Below are 20,310 nucleotides of genomic sequence, written 5' to 3' on the forward strand. Positions count from 1 at the left end.
TATATTGTCATAACATTTTGCAAGATTATTGTTTTTTCCTGTATTTTTTATCATCAAATGCAGCCTTGATGAGCATAAGAGACTTATTTAAAAACATAAGTCTTACTGATACTAAAGTTTTGAATGGCCGTGTATACACACACACTACTGTGCAAAAGATTTTGGACACTAGTATTTTATTTTATTTTATTTGTTAAATAAACTTGGTTTACTGTTATGTGTCTAAACGTTGGGCCATCTCAGTTATAATACTAATTGGTGAATTTTCTGTTTGGTGACTTCTTTTTACTTTTACAGAACTGTTTGCCTCCTGGGTATAAATATCACTTCTGCACATATCGTTTGTGCACTACAGAAGGCAACTCACACCTGGACCACACAAGTTTTGAGGCATCACTAAGAATTGCATTGACAGAAATTTGTGAAGTAAAGGAATGGGTGGGAAAGCTTAGTGAATCATCAGGAGTGAGTTGGAGAGTGGCAGTGACAAAACCAAATAAGGGACAACGTGTACTTTATAAGGTAATATCAAATAATTTAATTCCTCTTTACACTATATAAGTGTAAGACCATTAGTTACACTGAAAATGACTTTACAGTAAATTTGTTAACATACAGAATTGTACTGTGCAAAAGGCACATTAGATTCTTCCCCCAAATTTCAAGACCATTATTTATATATGTATTATATATATTTCACTTTATTCTGCCAGTAAGTAATATCAGTTAACACTGACTTTTACCATTAATTGAAATAGTCCAGTGAGATTAGTATCCCTGTGATGGACTTGCTATCTCTAGACTCCAGTATTTGTATAACCTTAGGACAAGTGAGATGGATTGATGGATTTTTGTATGCACAGGTGATCTGAAATCATATAGTTCACACATAGATCAAATCTCACCATCATCTAGTCCATCTGGGATTGCATAAAGAGGTGAAAAAATGGAGAGACACTAAAACCTGTGGCAAAATCTCCAATACACTTGGAGAAATATACCTGAAAATTTAAATGATAAAATCTAAAACATTAATAAAAAATGTATTCATGACATTATTTAATAAAAATACATAATTTAGAACACTATTTCTGAAAGCATCATCAATTTACAGCATATACATTACATATGCGAATACATTTTTCAATTTTTTTAGCTTTGCAGGTTGATTTATCCAAAGGTCTTGGAGATATTTGCACAGTATGTAGCCTGTCTTTTTTTGTTTCTTTATGGAATCCCTGTTGGACTGTTGAAACTGAGATCATATATCTGTGTAATCCATACTTTTTGCTGTTGGACTTGTTGCAATTTTCTCCCTGGAAGAAGAGATCTTATATGTCAATGAAATGTTTTCCTGGACAACTAAAGGAGTAATAATAAAAATAATTACAATTAATGGCAAAATGTAAGTTTGGACATAATTTTCTATTGCCAGAGTAATGTAAAATATATAAATAACTAAATAAAAAAATTAGCATGTCTAAGATTTGTGCATACTTCTATACATATTTAAACATTCATAGTATGTCTATCTTTAGGCTCATTACAGGTGCCAGCACAATGTTTATGTCCGATCAGACACGGCTAATCAAAGGCGGCTTTCAAAAAATACATGCTGTGAGGCAAAAATGGTTTGCACTCTGGTGAAGACTACAGACAAAAGGGGAGGAACTAGTAGGTGGGTTAGAAATGTCAATATTGGATAAAATCAGTGCTTTTGCTTGCTTCTTTGTGTGATTTGTTTTTATTTTTCAGGAGCATTGATCCCCATATACCTACTTACCCAACTTCGGTGCGTTTGTACAATGTACACAATCATAACATCTTTGTTGCGGAGGCACTGAGGCACAAGGATGTAGGGGTCAAGGCAATTGAAACCCTGACACAGTTGTTTGAGGTTGGGCACAGTCCAACCTCAGCTCTGGCTGTACTTAAAAGTGACCTGTTGGCTGAGCATTTTAACAAATATGTAAATGTCTCAGCCAACCGTGCCATTTGCCCAGACCTTCAGTTTTGCTACAGGTATGTGAAATTTCACTTGGTGCAAATCAGTTGCTTTGACGAACTTATTTAGTCAAGACAATTTTAATGTGCAGACTGTATCAGAAGTTGAAAAAGCAGGAGTTTGGAGAGCAAAGTGGGGAGGCAATGCTAGCGGCTTTGGAAAGACAGGTAGAATCGTACAATGCAGCCTGTAATGACACCTGCGCCAAGCTTAAAATATCTTCAGCAGGAACACCACTTGTAGCCATTTGTTCCCCATTGATGAAACAAACACACACTCTCTCAAATAGTGGAGAAATGTGTTTTATGGATTCATCTGGAAACATGGACCGGGAGAACTGCAGGGTGTTTCTCCTCCTCACACACACCTGTGCAGGTGGATAGTGATAACACAGTCAGAAGATGAGAAGACAATTAGTGAGGGATTAGAGCTGCTGAAGTCCTTACTGAAAAATGATGCCTTTGGAGGGCGAGGTGAGGCCGGCCCTCGTGTGTTTTTGACAGATGACTCAAAGGCTGAGAAGGGAGCTATAGCACAGGTCTTTCCTGAAGCCGCACAACTGCTCTGCATATTTCATCTTCTCCAAGCTGTGTGGAGGTGGTTGTGGAACAAAGAACATGAAGTTGAGATGAAGGACAGGCAGACAATGTTCAGCATAGTAAAAGACATGCTTTATGCCAGGGAGATGAGTACAGTTGAATTACTCTACCAGCAAGCCCTTGACAACCCTTTGACCACCAGGTAGAGAAAATAGTAGACAGTTAGAGGTAGCTTAAATATTTTAGTAGTACTTCTGATGCATTTACCCTCCCGAGACCTATCCTGAGGGTTTTATTGTATTGTTTTTATTCTTTACAATTTCTCTTTACCCATTACAGATACAGGAAATTCCTGACCTATCTACAGAATCTTTACAGTCGACGTGAGAGTTGGGCTCTCAGCTATAGGAGGGACTTGCCAACCCGTGGAAACCAAACCAATAACTATGTGGAGGCTGCAATGCGTGTCTTGAAAGACAAAATACTTCATAGGACAAAAGCATTCAACCTGCCTCAATTATTCAATCTTTTCATTACCCGACTAGAGATGTACTATGAAGCACGTGTGACAGACGTTGCTCTTGGCCATTGGGAGGCATTCCACCGGTCAAGATTTCTTGCTACACAAAGTAATATCAAAGCATCGGATATTTCTCAGGTAAAATGTAATTTTTAATTATGGATCATTAAAAAAACGTGTGTTTTTAAGCCTTTTAAGTCTTGTTTTCATTCTGTCATCATCAACTGGCAAAGTTAAACTTCAATACGAAATATGCGAGAATGCAGGTCCGTTCTGTGCATTTTTATAATTGAGAAACATCCAATATGTCTGTATTTTTGTCTTTATGTCACTGTTAGGTTGGAGAAAAGAAATTTCAGGTGAGATCATCCACATTAGGGCACACATATACCGTGGACATGGAGCTGGAGCTCTGCACTTGTCCAGTTGGCCATAGTGGGGCACCATGCAAACACCAGGCAGCAGTAGTGCAAAATTACAACATCACCTCCATCAACTTTCTCCCCACAACAGCTGAAATGAGGGCTGAGCTGCTGAAAATAACAAAAGGTAAGTATTTCTTTGTACCATAGGTTGTCACACACACACACACACTGACTAATGCTGTTTTTAAAAACTTTCTTCTTTAGATATTTTAACTATTAAATTATTATATTAATTATATGTCTTGTTCATCATCTTCACAGCCTCAGTTTCTCTTGACTTTCTAAACCCTTTACGGCAAAATATGCCAACGCCAAGCACATTAGCTCCAGGTAAGGAAGTTCAAGTGGGACAAAGAAACTTCATCAAACATGCTTAATTCTTCACAAAACAACTATTACAGCAGTGCAACATTGGTATACATTTTTTTAGACGTGCCTCGGAAACAAGAAACCTGCACTTCTGATCATCAGTATCATCTCAGTGCTGAAGATGATGGTCAGTATAAAGGGAGGGATGGTGCTGTTTTTTTTAAATGTATTTTCTTTTCTTTTCTTTCTTATGGTGGCATATTGAACAGAAACACTCTTGTAACATTTCAAGTTTGTCTATCTGTATCTTTTGAATTGTAGAGTCACATCAGCTGGACCTGTCTTCGACCAGCTCTACACAACTGCAACAAATATCACCTATGCAAGAGGACCCATACTCCAACCATCCCTGTGTTCAGGGTAACTCAGAGGGAGGTGAGTCAATTAAGCTTAAAGTTACATTAAAAATTCTGTATAGATGCTTATTTGGGTTTGATTTTTTTTTTTTTTTATACTTTGCACACGTTGGCATAGTCTGCCGTTTGGTATTCTTGCTTTAACCTTTTTGGTCTTAAGTGCAAGCTTTTTAGTATTTTGAGGGGATCTACTACTAAACAATATTCTGTATTCAATTATACACCATTTATTTCTGTAAAAAAAGAAAATGATTAAAAAAACATTTTATACTTTTTTTTTTTTTATTAATTCAGTAAGTTAAAAGTAGGTAAATTAAAACAAAGGTATTTAAAATCCAATGAATGGAGGCAGATTAATACAGAGATAAATGTAATCAAGTGCAATACTGTAGTATAACCAGATGACTGTATAGGCATATATTTAAACAGGACTGTGTGATTCCTGTTGTTGAGAACAGTGTTTTTCAGCTTTTAATAGGCATTTGTGGGTGTTTGTTGTTATATAATAGTTTTTTATTGTTGTCTCTTTAAACAGCATCTTTACCTCAGTCTCCTGTGAAACGGATGCTGAGACTGCTCAGTGAAATGGCTGAAAACCCAGACTACAGTAATGCCATGTCTAAAATGGCCAAGCAGCTTGAAAAGATGCAGCACAACCAGACCCAACTGATCTCGGCATTTTACTGCTTTGGTAAAGGGATGTCAGTATCAAAACGTGCAGCAGCGTTAAGACGAGCTGCTAGACGACCAGGTCCTATTATTGGCTGTCAGCCAACAGCAGTGGCCAGAAGAACAGCTAAGACTGGTTCTAGGCAGCGTTTGACAGCTGGACGCCCCAGAAAATGCAGTTCTGGTTCAGAGCATGACTACAGCAGATATAAAGGGAAAAAGGCTGTCAGGGTTCGCCACAAATTGTCAGAATCTGTGGCAATGAATTACTCACATCAAGCATAAAATTATTTGTATGACGTGGGTGGGTTTGGGTGTGTGTGAGGTGTGTGTGTGTGTGTGTGTGAGTGTGTTTAAAAATGGTTATTTCGTAGATTAGTTAATGCAAACATAGTATTATTTATGAAATTTAGATCCAGACTGCAGGTTATGTAGCCATTTTAAAATCATTTTTGGAAACTTGTTAAAAATATTAACTGCACAGAAAAAAAATTCAAAAGTTTTTATAGCAATTGTGAATTGCATGTAATGTTTTTGTGTACCAGGACATTTTTGTATTTTATCTATGTAATTGATAAATAAAGCATTCTATGGCCAGTCAGCAAGTTGATTATTACTAATCATCACGCAAAATGCAAACAAAGACATGCTTTTAAATCGTTGTTGGGTTACTTTGATGCCACTTTAAGTCAAGATGCACCTAAAGTCTTGAATTCTGGGCTAGGAATGCAGGTAAAAGGTCATATTGTTCGCTATATTAAATTAAAATTATATATATATATCAGTATTAAAGCTTCTCTGTGTTCCTGTTTTATAGCAGCCTACATTATGTAACTTAATATTTTTTTTTTATTTTGTACACCCTTTTATTTGTGTTTTGGATATTATATCCATATATCTATGATTGTATAAAAATTTGTTCGTTTGTTTCAACGCAATGTAGCAATAAGCACTGTGATAGAGTTGACCAATGAAATCGAGCTAAAGACGTGAGTCACGGCTGCGGGGTGGGGTTTTCGAGTAGGGGGCGTGGTTTGCGCTCAACTGGTTTGGGAAAAAAAATCACGCGAGAGAGAGCGCCACCGTCCCATGATGCACAGCGGCGCCTGAGAAGAATCGCCAGTCATCTTCAGCGCTAGCCTCCACCGACGTCTTGTTTACATGCGTGATTTTCGCGCTACGACATCGAGCTCTAGCATCTGAGCGGCAGCATGAAAGAAGTGACAGCAAAGAGACCCGAGAAAGCCCGCGCGGAGAAAGGGAAGAGCGGCGCGGAGAAAGAGAAGAGCGCGAGCGGCGCGGAGCCCCGGGACGGAGACCAGGACCAACTGACGCTCGACGGTCAGAGCAAGAATCATACAACACATAACACATCATATATCACACATATCACATCATATATCAGGACCAGCTGACGCTCGACGGTCAGACAAACACCTCACTCTCAGCAAACACCACAGCAGATATTATATCAGATATAATCATACGTTATAACAGATCAGATCACACACAGGTGTCCGTGAGGAGTGTGTGAAGATGGGCTCTAGACAGAAACTCGTCGAGCTCGGCTGACAGTGGATTCGGCAGATATAAGTTACTGATGACTATTTGGATAATCTTACTGAATATCATTATAGTATTAAAGGGATAGTTCACCCAAAAGTCAAAAATATGTCATTAATGACTCCCTCATTCCGTTCCAAACCCGTGTGACCTCCGTTTATCTTCTGAACACAGTTTAAGATATTTTAGATTTAGTCCGAGAGCTCTCAGTCCCTCCAATGATGCTGTGTGTTCGGTCTACTGTCCATGTCCAGAAAGAGAAGAAAAACATCATCAAAGTAGTCCATGTGACATCAGAGGGTCAGTTAGAATATTTTGAAGCATCGAAAATACATTTTGGTCCAAAAATAGCAAAAAATTCGAATTTATTCAGCATCTCAAAACAAGTCTCTTCACGTGAGCACGTGTAAACTACAGGATACTACAGACGGCCATCAGTTTAATATATCCTGCACACTTCAAACAGTCAGGGAAATACACATCTACAGTTTCTTTAGTTTATATAGAGGTCTATGTTATTGTACATCTCTGTATTGAGAGTAATGATAAAGAGAAGCAGAAACGGAGGGTTAACTGGTCAGAAGTGGAACGCACCCCTTCTCTGTTTCCTCTGAATGTAAGATGTGTATGGCTTGTGATGAAGCAGTGGTCACTTCCTGCTGAAGCTGGTGACCCGAGGCCTGTGGATGATGAGTGTGTGTCTGCTGCAGAGATCAAGGAGCACGTGAAGCAGATCGAGAAGGCCGTGCAGGGGAAGGAGCCACGCTTCGTCCTCCGTGCCCTGCGAGCTCTGCCCTCCACCAGCCGTCGTCTCAATCACAGTGTGCTGCACAAAGCTGTGTCCGGGTTCTTCACCTCCAACGCTGCCAGCAAAGAGTTCCTGCTGGGCTTCCTGGACCAGGTATAAACACACCCCTCTCTGTTCCTGTACAGCGGTCAGATCTCTGTCAGATATTACTGTGATGTGCGGCTCTGACTGGGACGACCATCTCGTTCTGCAGACCCTCGTCCCGCCGCTGCTCACACTGATAAACTGAGATTTCTGTTGCTTTGTGTGCAGTTCCAGGAGAGGGAGCTTGTGTTTCTGTTGATTAATCTCAGTAAGAGTGATGAGTGATGTTAGTGCTAGAGCTGTCTGAGTCTGCTCTCAAGAGCTGATGGCTGTGACGGGTGTGTTTGTGCTTCAGCCGCTGGAGAAGGAAGGAGATGTTCAGTTCAGGCCACGCACGGGGAAAGCTGCGGTGACACCACTCATCCCAGAGGTGGAGGCTTATCTACAGCTGCTGCTGGTGATCTACCTCACCAACAACAAACACTACGCCCAGGTCAGAAACACTACCTCACCAACAACAAACACTACGCCCAGGTCAGAAACACTACCTCACCACTACAAACACTACGCCCAGGTCAGAAACACTGCCTCACCAACGACAAACACTACGCCCAGGTCAGAAACACTACCTCACCACTACAAACACTACGCCCAGGTCAGAAACACTGCCTCACCAACGACAAACACTACGCCCAGGTCAGAAACACTACCTCACCACTACAAACACTACGCCCAGGTCAGAAACACTGCCTCGCCAACGACAAACACTACGCCCAGGTCAGAAACACTGCCTCGCCAACGACAAACACTACGCCCAGGTCAGAAACACTGCCTCGCCAACGACAAACACTACGCCCAGGTCAGAAACACTACCTAACCACTACAAACACTACGCCCAGGTCAGAAACACTACCTAACCACTACAAACACTACGCCCAGGTCAGAAACACTGCCTCGCCAACGACAAACACTACGCCCAGGTCAGAAACACTGCCTCGCCAACGACAAACACTACGCCCAGGTCAGAAACACTGCCTCGCCAACGACAAACACTACGCCCCGGTCAGAAACACTGCCTCGCCAGCGACAAACACTACGCCCAGGTCAGAAACACTGCCTCGCCAGCGACAAACACTACGCCCAGGTCAGAAACACTGCCTCGCCAACGACAAACACTACGCCCCGGTCAGAAACACTGCCTCGCCAACGACAAACACTACGCCCCTGTCAGAAACACTGCCTCGCCAGCGACAAACACTACGCCGAGGTCAGAAACACTGCCTCGCCAGCGACAAACACTACGCCCAGGTCAGAAACACTGCCTCGCCAACGACAAACACTACGCCCCTGTCAGAAACACTGCCTCGCCAGCGACAAACACTACGCCGAGGTCAGAAACACTGCCTCGCCAACGACAAACACTACGCCCAGGTCAGAAACACTACCTCACCACTACAAACACTACGCCCAGGTCAGAAACACTGCCTCGCCAACGACAAACACTACGCCGAGGTCAGAAACACTGCCTCGCCAGCGACAAACACTACGCCCAGGTCAGAAACACTGCCTCGCCAACGACAAACACTACGCCCAGGTCAGAAACACTACCTCACCACTACAAACACTACGCCCAGGTCAGAAACACTGCCTCGCCAACGACAAACACTACGCCGAGGTCAGAAACACTGCCTCGCCAGCGACAAACACTACGCCCAGGTCAGAAACACTGCCTCGCCAACGACAAACACTACGCCCAGGTCAGAAACACTGCCTCGCCAACGACAAACACTACGCCCAGGTCAGAAACACTGCCTCGCCAACGACAAACACTACGCCCCGGTCAGAAACACTGCCTCGCCAACGACAAACACTACGCCCAGGTCAGAAACACTGCCTCGCCAACGACAAACGCTACGCCCCGGTCAGAAACACTGCCTCGCCAACGACAAACGCTACGCCCAGGTCAGAAACACTGCCTCGCCAGCGACAAACGCTACGCCCAGGTCAGAAACACTGCCTCGCCAGCGACAAACACTACGCCGAGGTCAGAAACACTGCCTCGCCAGCGACAAACACTACGCCCAGGTCAGAAACACTGCCTCGCCAACGACAAACACTACGCCCCGGTCAGAAACACTGCCTCGCCAACGACAAACACTACGCCCCGGTCAGAAACACTGCCTCGCCAACGACAAACACTTCGCCCCGGTCAGAAACACTGCCTCGCCAGCGACAAACACTACGCCCCGGTCAGAAACACTGCCTCGCCAGCGACAAACACTACGCCCCGGTCAGAAACACTGCCTCGCCAGCGACAAACACTACGCCCCGGTCAGAAACACTGCCTCGCCAGCGACAAACACTACGCCCCGGTCAGAAACACTGCCTCGCCAACGACAAACACTTCGCCCCGGTCAGAAACACTGCCTCGCCAACGACAAACACTACGCCCCGGTCAGAAACACTGCCTCGCCAACGACAAACACTACGCCCCGGTCAGAAACACTGCCTCGCTAACGACAAACACTACGCCCAGGTCAGAAACACTGCCTCGCCAACGACAAACACTACGCCCAGGTCAGAAACACTGCCTCGCCAACGACAAACACTACGCCCCGGTCAGAAACACTGCCTCGCCAACGACAAACACTACGCCCAGGTCAGAAACACTGCCTCGCCAGCGACAAACACTACGCCCCGGTCAGAAACACTGCCTCGCCAGCGACAAACACTACGCCCCGGTCAGAAACACTGCCTCGCCAACGACAAACACTACGCCCAGGTCAGAAACACTGCCTCGCCAACGACAAACACTACGCCCAGGTCAGAAACACTGCCTCGCCAACGACAAACACTACGCCCAGGTCAGAAACACTGCCTCGCCAACGACAAACACTACGCCCAGGTCAGAAACACTGCCTCGCCAACGACAAACACTACGCCCCGGTCAGAAACACTGCCTCGCCAACGACAAACACTACGCCCCGGTCAGAAACACTGCCTCGCCAACGACAAACACTACGCCCAGGTCAGAAACACTGCCTCGCCAACGACAAACACTACGCCCAGGTCAGAAACACTGCCTCGCCAACGACAAACACTACGCCCAGGTCAGAAACACTGCCTCGCCAACGACAAACACTATGCCCAGGTCAGAAACACTGCCTCGCCAACGACAAACACTACGCCCAGGTCAGAAACACTGCCTCGCCAACGACAAACACTACGCCCAGGTCAGAAACACTGCCTCGCCAACGACAAACACTACGCCCAGGTCAGAGACACTACCTCACCACTACGCCCAGGTCAGAAACACTGCTGATCCACCACAGCTCAACTCTGTGTGCACATAAGATATGACTCAGGCTAATCCTGCTAGCAGAGCTGGATTCCACTGCAGTCCGGCACATGAACAGCATGTTCTTCAGCTCTCTACAGATGATGAGGTTTGGTCTGATCTCTGTCCTCTCAGGCTCAGAAAGTGTCTGATGATCTGCTGCAGAAGATGGGCTCTCAGAACCGCAGGGCTCTGGACTTAGTGGCTGCCAAGTGTTATTACTATCACTCGCGCGTGTACGAGTTCCTGAACCAGCTGGATGTGGTGCGCAGGTGAGTGTCCTCCTCATGACCTTTGACCTCCGCTTCAGCTGGGCTGTTGTGCTCACTCTGCTCTCTGGTGAACACAGTTTCCTGCACACACGCTTGAGGACGGCTACGCTCCGTCACGACGCTGACGGCCAGGCCACGCTGCTCAACCTGCTGCTGCGTAACTACCTGCAGTACCATCTGTACGACCAGGCCGAGAAACTGGTGTCCAAGTCTGTGTTCCCTGAGCTGGCCAACAACAACGAGTGGGCGCGCTACCTCTACTACACCGGTGAGTGTGTGTTCAGATGAGTGTGTCCACCAGACACTGATCTGTGGTGTGTGTTCAGATGAGTGTGTCCACCAGACACTGATCTGTGGTGTGTGTTCAGATGAGCGTGTCCACCAGACACTGATCTGTGGTGTGTGTTCAGATGAGTGTGTCCACCAGACACTGATCTGTGGTGTGTGTTCAGATGAGCGTGTCCACCAGACACTGATCTGTGGTGTGTGTTCAGGGCGGATCAAGGCCATCCAGCTGGAGTACTCAGAGGCCAGGAGGACCCTGACCAACGCCCTGCGCAAAGCCCCTCAGCACACGGCCGTGGGCTTCAAGCAGACGGTGAGGTGCTGTGTGTGTGTGTGTGTGTGTGTGTGTGTGTGTGTGTCTGTGAGTGTGTGTCTCTGTGTGTGTTCTGTGTCTGACTGCAGGCTGTGTGTCCGTCAGGTGCACAAGCTGCTGATCATGGTGTGTGTGTGTGTGTGTGTGTCCGTCAGGTGCACAAGCTGCTGATCATGGTGTGTGTGTGTGTGTGTCCGTCAGGTGCACAAGCTGCTGATCGTGGTGGAGCTGCTGCTCGGGGAGATCCCTGACCGTCTTCAGTTCAGACAGCCGTCTCTCAAGAGGTCACTCTTGCCCTACTTCCTGCTGACACAGGGTACCTCCTCTCACTCACTAATCTCATCGTCTGTGTTGAAGATTGCTTTCAGAGTACACAGGACATCAGTTTGACCGCTTGGGCTTTAGCAGAACATCCTTAAACACGCCCCTCCAGCTGTCAGTGTCGTTCTGTCCAATCAGTCCACAGCATGAGAGACAAGCCACGCCCTCTGTTCTCATCTCTGAAGAATGTGATGATGGGGAAGTGTGAGGGTGTCACAGTACAGTGATTCGTGTCGTACACGTGAAGAACATGTGGTTTCAGTGTTGACTCTGTGAACCGTGTGTCACTGATGAAGATAATCTGATTGAATACAACTGAAGTGTATCACGATGTTTTATAGATCCGTACCAATGTTGAAATACTCGACTGATCAGTGACGTTGTGAGGGATGTTTCACATCCTGGTGTCATGACAGCCGTGTCCAGACCTGTGTGTTCCATTTGTCTTAATTCTGAACTTCCTGTTGAATAGTGTGTGTGTGTGTGTGTGTGTGGCTCATGAGAGCAGCGTTACAGTATTAGTTAGTAAGAGTGTGCTGTTTCTGCCCTGTGCAGCGGTGAGAGCTGGACATCTTGCCACGTTTAACCAGGCGCTGGATCAGTTTGGAGAGAAGTTTCAGGCTGACGGCACCTACACACTGATCATCCGTCTGAGACACAACGTCATCAAGACCGGTGAGTGTCGTCGTCCTCCTGTGACCGTGTGAGGGACAGTACCTGAACACCTGACCGCTGGAGGACCACGAGAAGATCACGCCTGACCGCCGCTGATCAGAGGAACACACTCTTTACACCACTGCAAAGGGCTGCACAGTTTACCTTTTGGATTAAACGGTTTAGTCATGTTGATGTTTTTTAAAAAAGACACATGACGTCTTATGACCAAAGAAAATCTGCGTAAATATTTGAGTAAGAGTGTAGTGCAGATAACTTGATAAATTTGACTTATTCCTGCATGTGTTTATGCTTGTTACACCATTAAAACAATGATTTAATTAATTGTGTGTGTTTGAGAAGCTTTGGGACTCGTGCTCATGTGTGCCCCAGCAGTGTTTCTACAGACTCTGACCAGTTGTTCTGATTCAGATCAGATCTGAGATGATGACATGAGGATGTACTGCTGGTTTCTGTCGCTCTGAGGGGTACGGCTGTGTCTCCTGCTGACCCTGAGGTGTGTTTGTGGTGTGTTTCAGGGGTGAGGATGATCAGTCTGTCGTACTCACGCATCTCTCTGGCTGACATCGCTCAGAAGCTGCAGCTGGACAGTCCTGAAGACGCAGAGTTCATCGTGGCCAAGGTGAGGCTGGCGCACACATTCACCTGACAGTGTTCATCAGGGACTGAGCTGAAGCATGTGTCCGTCTCTGTGTGTCCAGGCCATCCGTGACGGTGTGATCGAGGCCAGTATAAACCACGAGAGGGGTTACGTCCAGTCCAAAGAGACCATGGACATCTACAGCACACGAGAGCCTCAGCTGGCCTTCCACCAGCGCATCTCCTTCTGTCTGGACATACACAACATGTCCGTCAAGGTACGACTGATGCCAACACAAGGGGCTCTGGGATAGAGACAGGCGTTTCCCATGACTAAATTAACATCTTAATACAGATTAAACATTTCCAGGGTTTCCGCGGGGTTTTAAAAAGTATTAAAAAGTGATAAATCAAAATGGTCAAATTTAAGGCCATTAAAAGTGTTAAATGTGGTCTCAGAGGTATTATTTTTTTCCAAATTAGGTATTATTTTTTCAGATTATCAGGTGTCCTATTCTGATTGAAATTCTATCTGCGTTCGTGTTAGTTCGTTTAAATATGGGGTTTAGCATATCTGGGCACATAATCAAAGATCTTCCGTCTCAGCGTATGTTTGATGCTGACGTCATATTCAGTGGTCGTTCGGCATCATCTCAGAACACTGCGCGCTCAACAGAAGTGGCTGGCTTACGTTTTATTTTAGACTTGCTTCAAGGCGTATCTTCAACGAACCATCGTCGTCTTCATGGGCAAATGCAAGTTTTCTAATAGCTGGGTTAACCCAGCATTTAAGGATTGGCTCAGGCCTGTACAGGGAATAACAGGCAGTAGTGTTGTCAAAAGACCCGGTACTTCGGTACCAAGTCGGTACTAAAAAAAATTAAATGTGAGGGTACCATGTTTCTTTAAATACCGGTAGTACCGAGGTCCCGTTCAAACCCGGTTCTTGACGCATACAGCACTATGATTTCCGCGAAGCAGAAAACGAGGACGGAATCTCAAAATCCAGTCATGAAAATGAAACTTACATTTTAATATGGACAGTCATGAAATTTGTCAAAGTTAGCATAAATTAATCAAATCAAATCTCCATATGGACCAATATCGGTAAATGTTAAGCCGCAAAAGTTGTTTGAAATAGGAATCGGTGTTCTGCGCGTCTCTGTGTGAATTAATGAATGGCAGAGACGTGCAGGTTTGTTTACTACATAGACTGAAGCGCATGACCCTTGCATTAATTTCAGCATCTGAGCTTCAGAGTTCTCTCTCCATCAAGCGATCTGTACTTTTCAGTTCATCTCAGTGGATGCACAGCGCACCTGTATTTGATGCTCTGTAAACTCTGTGTGAAGGCGCACGACTCACCGTCACTTTACTGATAGCGCTGTTTCTCACACATGCAAAGAGAGGGAGAGAGTCTTACCACGCTGAATCGACACGCTATATGTGAACTATTCTTTGTTGTCTTCTCCTGTCAAAATAATGGAGTTCATTTAGAATTATTAATTTTCGAACAAGCAGAAGATATGACGGTTTCTCCGGTAGTGGCCGGAGCTAATGTGCAAATGGCAATTTCATTGGCTGACGCTCAACTAGTACCGCCCCTGTTTTGATTTCAGCAAATCAGTTTGACCGAACGCAGACAACGTGATTAATATTCATGAACCCAGCAGCTCATCAATCCATAGTGCATTGTATATACATTAGTATGATAGTAGAAATAGTAGTATTATCTTTTAATAATAGTTAATTTGATCTATTACTATGTTTTTACAGAAACCCTCAATGACCAAAAAATATCTTAAGCATCACCACCAGTCTTAAGTTCAGTTAAAATGACAGATATGCATTCATTAGGCCTAAAAGTTCATTTTTACATAAAGACATTGTGCTTGAAATATCACTATTATTTAGTAAATTACTGTATATGTGATACTGCTACTACTGTTGAAACAATTAAAAAACTTTATTTTTTAAAGAAATAAATCACAATATTTCTTCTATGTTTTAATTTTAATAGCAAATCCCCTTTATTTACCAAAAATAAAATGTGTTTAAATTTCATAAATTAAGACAAATTACATTTGGGTGAAACTTGTTTACTGTTTTTCATAATTATATAACTTATAGAAAAACTTTAAACACAATTGTAAATAAGTATAAAGAATGGCATTGGTTTTATTTTTAGTGCTAAAAAGTTTTTTTTTTTTAATTAGCAATTTTGTGTTTTGCTTTGGTACCGAAATTGGTACAGAGAACTGTGGATTTTCACTGGTATCGGTACCGAATACTGAAATGTTGGTACCGTGACCCCACTAACAGGCAGGCTTATTGTTCGGTGTGTAAAAAAACATCAATGTCAACTGGATGGGAGCTAATGCACTTCGGTCGCATATGGATGCTCGGAGAGAGCAGTTAATTCTACCAATCTCAGTTTGTGAATCCGCAACAGTTCATAGAAGATGCCCGTTTGTAATGCATCAACTTGCAATGAATGCCAGCCAGTGTGCTGGAACTATCCGTTCTCTCCATTGCACATTTTATGTAGTTTTTATTTTTATTTAATAAGTGAAATTAATGGGCAATATGTTGTCAACATCAGTCTCTAAATCTATTGTTTTTTGTATGTTAAATATGTCAAAATCTGTGTAAATAATAGAAAGGTCGCTAATTAACACTTGCAATTCAGTGTCGTGATGGTTTTAAAAAATATTCTGAAGGTAGTAAAAAAGGTATAAAAAAGGAGAAAATTTAACTTCAGGATTCCTGTATATACCCTGATTTCTTAGTTCTGCATGTTCTGAGTGATACTGTTACAAATCAAGACACAGCTTTGTGTTGCCTGATAATATTATTAATAACATATATATTTGTCTCTTAGAAATACAAATTTAGTAGATTAAGTAAATTGATGTTCATTATAAAAATCAATAATATCTGTAAGTATTGTAACAGCCTTAAGCCCTATTCGGACGGGACTAGTTTTACAGGGGGTCGTTAGAGAAATCTGCGTTTCACAGACGTACTTGGTGATTTTAATCCCGTCCGAATCTGCCACGTCTGTGTTTTTCTCACACAACCTCTGCGATAATTCCAGAGCAAATTACCTACCGTTTTTCAGCAAACTCAGTGATCATCTGAGAAAACTAATCCCGTCCGAATGCGAATGTCTGTGATTGCTGGTGATATTTTATTTCACAACGCGTTTCCTTGTGTGTTTTGGCCAACGTGAATTACCGTAGATGCTCTTACCGCGCGCATGTTTCATATATTTGCTTAGCGGCAAATAAATAATAATAAAAATAATAATAAAATCAAGAGCAAGATCGCGTAAACTGTTAATACCGGCTATTGTAATATCAGCATCAGGTAAGATTACTCACGTTCATTTATGTACTCAGTTACATAATGTTTTAATTACATTTAATAAAAAAAAAAAACGAAAACAAGTTAAACTAAAGGAACCACACATTAACATGGTTTTGTTATACTGGCCATTTAGTATTTATTGTGTAATAATACTAAGGCAGTCATTCTGAATGAATTAAATGCACGCATACAGAGCACGTGATCTCTGTGACGCCCAGATGCACAAAGACCCTCCCACCTCTGTAATAAACACAGAGATACTAGTCCCGTCCGAATTGGTACATGAAAATCACAGACGTCAGGTGGTAAGAATCGAAACTCAAACGTAGTTTAGAAAACTAGTCCCGTCCGAATAGTGCTTTATTTTTATTTGGTAAAATGTAATTATTCTGACTGCTTGAGTTTAATAGACACTGGTCTTCAATAGAAGCACACATTTAGATCCTGATAATCACCGTTAAATCCACAAATATACCTCAATACCATGGGCAAAATTAATATCATAATAAAATGGCACGAATAGGTTCAGTGTTACTCCAGTGAATCTGTAGAGTATAGAGTGTGTGTGTGTGTGTGTGTGTGTGTGTGTGTGAACGGAGATGTGTTCCTCTCTGAACTCCAGCACATCTGCTCTGGTCAGGGCTGCTGTTTCAACTTTGACCTGAGCGGATGAATACTAGACAAGTGCTCTTTCGTTCTGCCTTTGCAGCATGAACATTAGGGAGATCTATCATCAGGAAACGAGTGTATCAGATTAAATGAGTGGCAGTGGACGGATGTAGGGAATGAAGGTGGCTTGATTTCAGTGCAGGTAACTGAGTTCATCTGTTTCTGTGCAGGCCATGAGATTTCCACCAAAGGCCTACAACAAGGACCTGGAGTCTGCTGAGGTGAGACACGCACACACACACACACACACACCCCGAGCGTCTGCTGGAGATGATCACTCTCTGTGTGTCTGTGTGTGTTCACAGGAGAGAAGAGAGCGAGAGCAGCAGGATCTGGAGTTTGCTAAAGAGATGGCAGAAGATGATGATGATAGTTTCCCATGAGTCTGCAGTGCCTCATGTTTTGTGTTGTTTTTCTTCTTGTATGTTGTTCTGTTTGCTCTTTCTTCTTTGTATTATTGCCCATCTGTTCTCCCAGGTTTGCTCTTATTATAATCCATGAACATACTGTGTGATGGAACATTATAAACATCACAAATTCTCCAGTTGTGTTTCTTTTCTTCATCTCTTCATGCATCAGTTTCATACACTCATAGCAACAATGCGGTTCGCTAAGTGTTAAACTTAGTGTTTTCAGATGGTTTTAATATCTACAAGATTATCAAAAATAAAACCACAAAGAAGATTATATTATAGGAAAAAAATATTAACATCTTTAAAGAAAAAAAATACTGATTTGACTTTTGTAACCAAAGATACAAAATAAACGCTGCTTTTAGTTTTTCATGCAGGTCTAACAGTACTGTTGAGGGAAGAACAGAACAAATATTATAATGCAGAAATGTACAGATTAGAGACCGTCTCTGGAGTGTGATCAGTTTGGTATTTCTCAAGGGTGTGACTAAAGAGAATCGGAGGTTATACCGTACGAGAGGAAGAAGTCTCCGTGTGTTTCAACAACAGACACTAGAGTCCTGCAGTTCAGCCCCAGTCCCACGGGCCCAGACACTTTACGCCCCTCGAGCCGGGCTTCAGGACAATTGTCATGTCATAGTTCAGACGCCCCGGGCCTACTGCCTGTTTTACACTTCTTAATTTTCAATTTTAGACATCCATTAACTAGTGATTAAACAATATTTCTGTGCTGTTGGGATCCACACGAGACCGTGCTGCTGTGACTGAAGAGCGTCTCGACGGTGTTTAGTGTCCCGCAGCAGCAGATCAACCGTTCTGTTCAAACACAATAGACTCCAGCTTGCCACAAAGCACCGGTAAAACTAACTACCATAAATGTGAAAGGGGGAAATAGTAAGGAGATATTTGAATTATTCACTAATAAACTTGTTTTCTGAGTCTGTGTCACAAGGATGAAGTTTCCGATACAGACTCATCTCATGAGACACCTTTTGGTTCATTTTTGTACTCCTGTTAAAGAGACGGCAGAAAGCACATGTTTGTTTTCTTTATTTCAGAAAGCACTTTATTGATAAGTATGCTTGTGCAGAACAACACACAGACAAAAAAAAAAAAGGCAATTAAATAAGTGTACACTCACCTAAAGGATTATTAGGAACACCTGTTCAATTTCTCATTAATGCAATTATCTAATCAACCAATCACATGGCAGTTGCTTCAATGCATTTAGGAGTGTGGTCTTGGTCATGACAATCTCCTGAACTCCAAACTGAATGTCAGAATGAGAAAGAAAGGTGATTTAAGCTATTTTGAGCGTGGCATGGTTGTTGGTGCCAGACAGGCCGCTCTGAGTATTTCTGCTCAGTTACTGGGATTTTCACACACAACCATTTCTAGGGTTTACAAAGAATGGTGTGAAAAGGGAAAAACATCCAGTATGCAGCAGTCCTGTGGGTGAAAATGCCTTGTTGATGCTAGAGGTCAGAGGAGAATGGTCCAACTGATTCAAGCTAATAGAAGAGCAACTTTGACTGAAATAACCACTCGTTACAACCAAGGTATGCAGCAAAGCATTTGTGAAGCCGCAACATGCACAACCTTGAGACGGATGAGCTACAACAGCAGAAGACCCCACCGGGTACCACTCATCTCCACTACAAATAGGAAAAAGAGGCTACAATTTGCACGAGCTCACCAAAACTGGACCGTTGAAGACTGGAAAAATGTAGCCTGGTCTGATGAGTCTCTGATGATTTCTGTTGAGACATTCAGATGGTAGAGTCAGAATTTGGCGTAAACAGAATGAGAACATGGACCCACCATGCCTTGTTACCACTGTGCAGGCTGCTGGTGGTGTAATGGTGTGGGGGATGTTTCTTGGCACACTTTAGGCCCCTTAGTGTCAATTGGGCATTGTTTAAACACCACAGCATACCTGAGCATTGTTTCTGACCATGTCCATTCCTTTATGACCACCGTGTACCCATCCTCTGATTTCTACTTCCAGCAGGATAATGCACCATGTCACAAAGCTCAAATCATTTCAGATTGGTTTCTTGAACATGACAATGAGTTCACTGTACTAAAATGACCCCACAGTCACCAGATCTCAACCCAATAGAGCATCTTTGGGATGTGGTGGAAGGGGAGCTTCGTGCCCTGGATGTGCATCCCCTTTCAGCAGTCCGAACAGTTCTCTGTAGTCTTCTGATGTCTGACTTTGTTGCTGAGCCAAACCAGACAGTTATTGAAGTACAGAGGACAGACTCAATGACGGCTCCTGTGGAAGGTTATTTAATAAAAGCACAATGTTTTGTTGATATTGTGAGTACACACAAATAAAAGTCGACCCTTTGCAGTTATGAATGATGTACTCTTACCTTTATGAGCAAAAATGACAGTGTATCCACTGAAAGAAATGCAAGTGATCACGCTGGCGTCTTCGTGTCCTGAAGCATCTCTGCACAAACTATTGGATATACATTTATCTGGGTCTAACATTTAAACATTGTCATATGCTTGACCTGTTTTATATCTCTAGATTTTATTTTAGGCGGGTTGTGATAATTTGAGGAGGATAAATTGATCAAACAAAGGTTCATTATCTGCAGCTGGCAGCGTGGTCGTTACTTAAAAAAAAAACTAAAACCTATTTAACAAAAAAAAATGCTCCGAATGTTTTTATAAATTACCTTAATAAAAACAAAACAAAATATAATCACTTTGCTATAACATACAAAACTGAATTACAGATGATGGTCATATAATTAGAATATATATTTTTTCTTTTTTCTTTCA

The 20,310-nt window shown here is 43.1% G+C and overlaps 2 protein-coding genes across 2 annotated transcripts; both read left to right on the plus strand.

The window, feature by feature from the left end:
- The first annotated feature begins 311 nt into the window (after positions 1 to 311).
- Positions 312 to 5,202, plus strand: LOC113068428 (uncharacterized). Its single transcript, XM_026241214.1, has 9 exons — positions 312 to 522; positions 1,539 to 1,678; positions 1,756 to 2,022; positions 2,884 to 3,202; positions 3,403 to 3,613; positions 3,751 to 3,819; positions 3,920 to 3,985; positions 4,120 to 4,233; positions 4,750 to 5,202. Exons 2-9 carry the CDS (start codon positions 1,629 to 1,631, stop codon positions 5,166 to 5,168), a joined length of 1,515 nt encoding a protein of 504 aa, XP_026096999.1. The 5' UTR covers positions 312 to 522; positions 1,539 to 1,628; the 3' UTR covers positions 5,169 to 5,202.
- A 752-nt stretch (positions 5,203 to 5,954) lies between these two features.
- On the plus strand, positions 5,955 to 17,642 carry LOC113068427 (26S proteasome non-ATPase regulatory subunit 3-like). The gene is made up of 12 exons (XM_026241212.1): positions 5,955 to 6,224; positions 7,157 to 7,347; positions 7,634 to 7,771; positions 10,751 to 10,887; positions 10,965 to 11,155; positions 11,382 to 11,485; positions 11,687 to 11,801; positions 12,362 to 12,481; positions 13,000 to 13,103; positions 13,183 to 13,338; positions 17,269 to 17,319; positions 17,404 to 17,642. The coding sequence occupies exons 1-12, from the start codon at positions 6,095 to 6,097 to the stop codon at positions 17,479 to 17,481; spliced, it is 1,515 nt and encodes a 504-aa protein (XP_026096997.1). The 5' UTR covers positions 5,955 to 6,094; the 3' UTR covers positions 17,482 to 17,642.
- The last annotated feature ends 2,668 nt before the right edge of the window (positions 17,643 to 20,310 follow it).

This window comes from Carassius auratus, linkage group LG44F (genome assembly GCF_003368295.1).
Source record: "Carassius auratus strain Wakin linkage group LG44F, ASM336829v1, whole genome shotgun sequence".
NCBI classification, from domain to species: Eukaryota; Metazoa; Chordata; class Actinopteri; order Cypriniformes; family Cyprinidae; genus Carassius; species Carassius auratus.

Bases quoted from the DNA above. Each gene is read 5' to 3' on its own strand.
- LOC113068427 (XM_026241212.1), top strand. From the start codon at position 6,095: ATGAAAGAAGTGACAGCAAAGAGACCCGAGAAAGCCCGCGCGGAGAAA. The intron at 11,156-11,381 runs GTGAGTGTGTGT...GTGTGTGTTCAG, and splicing joins GCGCTACCTCTACTACACCG to GGCGGATCAAGGCCATCCAG. The intron at 12,482-12,999 runs GTGAGTGTCGTC...GGTGTGTTTCAG, and splicing joins ACACAACGTCATCAAGACCG to GGGTGAGGATGATCAGTCTG.
- LOC113068428 (XM_026241214.1), top strand. From the start codon at position 1,629: ATGGTTTGCACTCTGGTGAAGACTACAGACAAAAGGGGAGGAACTAGT. The intron at 3,203-3,402 runs GTAAAATGTAAT...TGTCACTGTTAG, and splicing joins AAGCATCGGATATTTCTCAG to GTTGGAGAAAAGAAATTTCA. The intron at 3,986-4,119 runs GTCAGTATAAAG...TTTGAATTGTAG, and splicing joins TCTCAGTGCTGAAGATGATG to AGTCACATCAGCTGGACCTG.